Below are 7273 nucleotides of genomic sequence, written 5' to 3'. Positions count from 1 at the left end.
GTGTTACAGTGTCTGTTTCTTGGTTTTGTTCTTTCCACATGTAAACGAAGAGAGAGAGAGAGAGATAGAATATTCATCTCTCTCTACAATCCCTCCTTGCCGCATGCCCCTTCCCCTTGTCAGATAAAATAGACTACAACACGTTTTCAGCACGCTCATACCGCTACGCTTAGGAATGTAACGTGAAAATTATTTATCTTCAATCAAGGGAGTATTACGTTTTAATTATTTTTAATTGATTAAATTTTGATTTTATTGATTCATATACTTTTATTGATTCAATTTAAATTTTTTGTGTTGAACGTGATACAAGTTTTGGAGATGGAAAGCCGAAATTGAAGAAAAAATTTATGCATCAAATCAGTTCATCAATATCATCACGCAATCAGGTTCTTCCAAAACAACGGTTTTTATCTCGATATTTTTGCAGCCCTGTAGCATGAGCATTCACCATACTGCATGACCCAACTTTACTTTTTTCGAATTTTAGATTCTACAATTGTGTATGCATTATATTCATAATTATTGAATTATGTGAATTTGATATTGCCATGAATTATATATCCATGCATTGAATTATATATTAATATACATGCAATTGAATTGAATAAAAAACAAATTTTGATTTGTTTGAACCCACATCCGAAAGCAAAGCCAAGACCACAGAGCCCCACAAGTATCCAAACCCAGAACTCGACGCCATCACTGGTGTCACCACCGATTTCTGACATAAGCATGGCCTGTAGCCCTGCCCAGCCACCATGGCTGCTTTCCCGATGACCTGAAGTCATCCCCGTCAAAATCATGGCTGAGATTTTTGAAATTTCGTCTGAGTTCGAAACCCTAACTCGAACCTAAGGGTTTCTTGGTTCGTTGACCTCGAGTTTTGACTCTCCGTCACCTGAGAAGAGGTTCTATGGTGAACTATAGCCCCAGACCACCACTAGAAACGACAAGTTCGACGTTTTTCCTTGGCGAACACACCCAGCACACAGTTGGGTTGTTTGTCTGATCCAAAAACCAAGCCCTTTGGGCTTTGGCTCTTCTCGGCCCAAATCAAAATCCAGATTTGGCTTTTGGGTTTGTTGTCGCAAGCCCTATCTCTCGGCCCACTTGCGACGCCAACCCAATTGGGCTTTGGTGTCCCCGTGTCCTACGACACACTGGATTGCATCTTCCCCTAGGTTCACCTGTCTGCGCCATACACGATCCCAACTCGTGCTAGAGGATCGGTGCATTACACTACACCGCACCAGATCTGTACCCTTTTCATGGGCTCTTCCTTGGATCTAGCCTTTTTTTTCCCTCTCTCGCCTTGGGCTTGCAACCCACCCAAGACAATTTCAGCCTAATATGGGCTTGGACCTCACAGCAGATATTTGCTCAGCCCACCCATTGGCTTTGCCCTATGTTTTTTAGCCTCGAGCTTAAATTTGGGTTTTATATTTTTTCACCCACACTTTAAATTTGTCCCGAAGTCCAAATACTTAATTCAATTATAATTATAGACCTAAATTTTTATTTGCATATGCTCTTGTTGCATATTTATGTGTATATATTTGCATTTGTCTGTAGGAACATATGAATCTGAAGTTCATACTTATTTTGAAACCTGAAGTTTCTAAAATCATGTCTTGTTTGAAAACCTAAAGTTTTCCTTAAAAGCATCACCCATGAAAACCCGAAGTTTTTTTCATGCGAATTTTAACCGATACATGTCTATTAAAACCTGAATGTTTTATTCCTATGTGAATGGATTGATAATTTTCTTCATTGCACTAATCACATCTTGTCCTTTATTTTGTTATAGAAACATGTCAAATTTGAACAAACTCGACTTCACCGCTTTGGAGGTCTCTGGAAGAAACTACCTTAAGTGGGTCCAAGATATGAAGCTCCACCTTATTGCAAAGAATTTGCGTCCCGCCATTGAAAATGAGATGGACAATCTGGTTGGCGAAGCTGAGAAAGTCACTGTTATGATCTTCATTCGAAGACATATTCATGCCGCCCTGCAAACCGAGTACCTTGCTGAGGATGATCCACGAGCATTATCGGTCACTTTCGCTGATCGTTTTGATCACCAAAATGACATCTTCATGCCTGAAATAAGACATGACTGGCAGCATTTGCGCTTCCAAGACTTTAAGCCTGTTAATGAATATAATTCTGAAGTTTGTCGAATCCAATCACTACTCAAGTTTTGTAACGAAACTTTGACCGAAGATGATCTCCTGGAGAATACCTATTCAACCTCCTCTACTACTAATAGTGTCCTGCAACAACAATATAAAGCTCAGAAGTTCACTAAGTTTTTGAATTTGATCTCTGTTTTACTTCCTACTGAAAAGCAGAATCAACTGTTGGTGAAAATCGTCAAGCTCAACCTACTGGGGCAACTGCTATGCCTGAAGCACAATATAGCACGAACCAACACCCAAAACACCAAAAGAGGCAGGGTAGGGTGGCCAGAAGCCATCCCGTCAAGGTTAACAGAGTCAAGGCCCATTTAAGGGAGGAAATAAAGCCCAGAAATACCCTAACCTCACTCTCAATGCCCCAAACTTCAAGAATAAGGGCACAACACCTGAAACCATGGATGCGGATATGTGATATCACTGTGGTTTAAAGGAGCAATGGTCTCGTATTTTCCGAGCTCCCCAGAAGGTTGTATCTGAATATCATTCTCGTCGTAATAAGTTTGAATCAAACTTTATGCAAGTGGAAGATTAGAATCTTAGACATAAACTTTTTTTTTATAGTTAAAATAAGACAATAGGGCCGAATTCCACAATAGTGGCCAAACCCCCTTCTTGTTTTTTGGTTAATTTTGAACAATTTTCCTTTATGTTTGGATTATTTGTTGGTGATTTGTTTTTGGATATTAAGTTTTTTTTAAATTAATTTCCATCCTTGAATACTTAAAATTATTTTGAATAGATATTTGTTTTAAGAACTTTTATGCATGTGACCGATTCAAATTAATTTTCATTCTAGGTATGACTAGTGGGAAAGTTGTCTTGCAAATAATGCAACCACGCACATCGTTTTACGTGAACGTATCTATTTCACTAACTTTATACCTAAGAATACACCTTTGACAACCCTCTCAGGCTCATCCAACCTGATCAAAAGATACGGTAAGGCACGTATAATGTTGCCAATGGTACAATTTTGACCATTGATGAGGCACTTTATTCTCCGCATTCCGGAATTACATTGTTGAGTTTTAAGAACATTAGAGATAATAAGTACCACGCTGAAACCCACGTAGAAAATGGAGTTGAATTTATGTGCATAACTTCAAACGAATATGGCCAGAAGCATATTCTAAAAAAGATAAAGCGTATCCCGAGTGATCTGTATACTATGACCATACACCCCATAGAGAACCACTATGTGGCCGACCCTACCTTTGGGACTGCACATGAAATTACACTTTGGCATGATCGTTTGGGACACCCTGGACAAATAGCGATTTGATGTATCCTTAAATCATCACAAGGGCATCTACTAACCCGAAGCTTAGGTTTGATTCAAGGAATCACATGTCAAACATGTTCTACGAGAAAGCTTATTACTAATTCTTCTTATGACAAGATTCGTTTGAATCCTCCTATTTTTTCTACAAATGATTCAAAGGGACATTTGTGGACTGATTCACCCTCTACGCAGACCATTTAGATATTTTATGGTTTTGATTGATGTTTCCACACGTTGGTCACATGTGTGATTGTTGTCCACAAGAAACGCTGCATTCTCCAAATTGTTGGCTCAGGTTATCAAGCTTATGGCTCACCACCCTAATTATCCGATCAAATCTATTCGATTGGATAATGCTAGAAAATTCACATCTAAACCTTTTGATGACTATTGCACGTCAGTTGGGGTTGAAGTTGAACATCAAGTACCCCATGTTCACACCCAAAATGGTATGGCAAATGTATTCATTAAGCGCTTACAAATGATTGCTCGATCGTTGGTCATAAATACCAAGATCTCGATCACTGCTTGGGGCCATGCAATATTGCACGTAGCTATGTTGGTCCGCCTAAGTCCTGTTGTGACCTAACCATATAGCGCTTTTCAATTGGTTACCGGATACGAACTCGACATATTGTATCTGCATGTTTTTTGTTGTGCGGTCTATATGCTGATTAGGGTATGGTTCTGCCCTTACGTACAAAAATAGGGCATCAGCGAATGATGGCAATCTATGTTGGATATGATTCTCTTTCGATCATTCTTTACTTAGAACCTTTGATAGGCAATCTGTTTAACGCTTGTTTCACAGATTGTCACTTCTAGAAGATAGTCTTCCCTTCATTAGAGAGAAATAAGAACGTCAACGTTCATGAATAACGACGTGAATTATCATGAACGACTCCCACTTTGTGTCATTTAGATCCCCGCACCGCTTAGTCTGAAACTAGAGTGCAGCTCTTATTAGATCTTCAAATCATAGCTCATAGTATGCCAGATGCTTTCACCGATCTAGCATGAGTGACAAGATCACATATTCCAGTTGCGAATACACCTGCAGAGATGGATGAACCGAATGTACGACGAACTTCCCTCATGGAGGCCCTGGATGCCAACTTTGGTAATCCACGTACATTAACTGCTAGCCAATCTTCTGCCCCTACACATAAGCGTGGCAGACTTTTTGGTTCAAATGATTCACACCCTCGAAAGAGGAAACCTACGGCACAGGCCCCTGAAAAGCCTACTGTGAATCCAACTATCCCTTACACATTCTATCCAACTCAAGAGGAAATTCTAGATTACAAAAGTGTCCTTGAAGAGATGAATCCACCTCCCGAGAATCGTGAGATTTCGGTCTATTATGCTAGCTTAGAGGATGTGTGATGTAGAAATGAGTTGATCATCGACGATGCATTAGCATATACAGTAGCTACTGAGGTTATGTTGAGTGATGACATTAAACCTCGTTCCATTGATGAATGTCGATGTATAACCGATTGGTCAAACTGGAAACAAGCAATCCAAGTTGAACTCGATTCACTTGCGAAACATAAGGTGTTTGGACCTATAGCTCATACTCTTCCACAAGTAAAGCTCGTTGGCTACAAGTGGGTTTTCGTTCGGAAGCGTAATGAGAAGAATGAAATTATGCGTTACAAAGCTCATCTTGTGACACAAGGCTTCTCACAACATCCCGGGATTGACTATGACAAAACTTATTCACCTGTTATGGATGTGATTACTTTTTGTTACCTTATCAGTTTGGTAGTTTCCAAAAAACTGAGTATTCAGTTAATGGACGTAGTAACTATGTATCTCTATAAAGATCTTGATACGAAAATTTATATGAAAGTTCCTGAATGACTTACACTGACTAGATCAAATATTTCCAAATCCCAGAACGCTCTTAATTCGGCTAAGATGTTCATTTTACGGTTTGAAGCAATGCAGAAGAATGTGGTATAACGGTTTGAGTGGGTATTTGACTAGTCAGGGATATGTGAACAACGAACTATGCCTTTGTGTGTTCATTAAGAAGTCACATTCCGGTTTTGCTATAGTTCCGGTATATATCGATGACATAAACGTCATTGAAACTCTTGAAGAGCTCACGAGAATTGCCATGCACCTGACGTCAGAATTTGAGATGAAAGATCTAGGAAAAACTCGATAATATCTTGGTATCAAGATAGAGCACCTTTCGAATGGAATCTTAGTACATCAATTGAACTACACCTAAAAGATGTTGCGCCGCGTTAACAAGGATAAAGCGAAGGCTTCGAGTACTCCTATGGTCGTTTGATCGCTAGATGCAAAATGAGATCATTTCCGTCTGAAGGATGATGATGAAGATATTTTGGAGCCTGAAGTTCCTTATCTAAATGTGATAGGCGTTTTATTATACTTAGCTTAATGCACTAGACATCTCCTTCACTGTTAATCTTTTGGTAAGATAAAGTAATGCACCAACACGCAGATACTATACTAGTGTTAAAGACATTTTCCCCTACCTTAAGGGTACTACGGATTTGGGCTTGTTATATCCCTACGAATCCTTAAGTGATGCCGCAACCCCTGCTTCTCGAGTTAATTCTCGCCTTGTTAGTTTTGCCAATGCATGATACTTATCTGATTTGCACAAGGCGAGTTCTCAAACGGGTTATGTCTTTACTGTTGAAGGCACCGCAATCTCTTGGAGGTTAACTAAACATACCGTTAAAAGCAGTTGTGGGCCATATTCGAAGCTCCTGTGATATTTACCCCATCGTGAATGTCCCGACGACGATCTATTGAGACAACGCAACATGCATCGAACATCTCAAGAAGGGTTAAATAAAGGAGACAACACCAAGCACATTGCTCCGAAGTTTTTCTTCTCACATCAATAATAAGAGCATCAGAAGATTGAAGTCACGCAAATCCGTTCACAAGCCAATATGGCCGACATCTTTACCAAATCACTACTGAAGGTGATGTTTCAGAAGCTTGTTCAAGGAATTGGTATGCGTAAACTTTCTAAGTGGTAATATTGCTAGTTCTCTTTAGAATTGTGTCAAACTCAGGGAGAGTATCCTGAAGTATACTTGCTTGATCTTAATGTACTATTTTTCCCTACGATTAGGAGCATTTTTCCCACTAGGTTTTTGCTACCTAACTAGATTTTAAAGAGGCACCCAACTTGGGTTGATCATATCCCTGATGACGTCCCGTAGACGTTTCTTTTGACTTTGCATTACTCACGCATTTTTCCTTAGACTATGGATTTTGTTCCTACTCGGGTTTTTGCCATAGCCTTAGTGTTTTTTAGTGAGACTTACTTCTTTATGCAAGTTCCTACCTTATTGAGAATAGCGATGTTCCCAGAATTAGTGCCAACGAGTTGACTTCCTCAACTTCTACATGATGCTGAATCTACCTTGAGTATTTACGCACTCAAGGGGGAGTGTTGTAAACTTTCCTAGTTTAAGTGTGATCGTGTAAATCCTAGATTAGATTTGATTTTAGTTATTCTTTCTTATATGGACTTGTATTCCTTGGGAATGAAGGATTTGTTTCTTCCTCTTATTACTATAAATAAAAGCACTGCGTAGGGGATAACACATCCTCTACACACATCCCTCTACACATTCTACAAACACATCTCTCTCTACAATCCCTCCTTGCCGCTGGCCTCTTCCCCTTGTCAGATAAAATAAGCTACAACAATTTACACCCACTTCTACCACTTTATTTTAAGTTTTGACTATATAGCTACTAGCTGAGCCGTATATCCAATGGGCCCATTCTC

At 39.5% G+C, this 7273-nt stretch overlaps 1 protein-coding gene across 1 annotated transcript; it reads left to right on the top strand.

The window, feature by feature from the left end:
* The first annotated feature begins 1814 nt into the window (after nucleotides 1-1814).
* Nucleotides 1815-2513, top strand: LOC139198541 (uncharacterized). Its single transcript, XM_070827428.1, has one exon. It carries the CDS (start codon nucleotides 1815-1817, stop codon nucleotides 2511-2513), a length of 699 nt encoding a protein of 232 aa, XP_070683529.1.
* The last annotated feature ends 4760 nt before the right edge of the window (nucleotides 2514-7273 follow it).

The sequence above is a fragment of the Malus domestica genome, chromosome 09 (assembly GCF_042453785.1).
Source record: "Malus domestica chromosome 09, GDT2T_hap1".
Lineage (NCBI taxonomy): Eukaryota > Viridiplantae > Streptophyta > Magnoliopsida > Rosales > Rosaceae > Malus > Malus domestica.
This window is presented reverse-complemented; position numbering and strand designations above follow the sequence as displayed.

What these genes read in the sequence shown, in the direction of transcription:
- LOC139198541 (XM_070827428.1), top strand. Translation starts at nt 1,815, where the DNA reads ATGTCAAATTTGAACAAACTCGACTTCACCGCTTTGGAGGTCTCTGGA.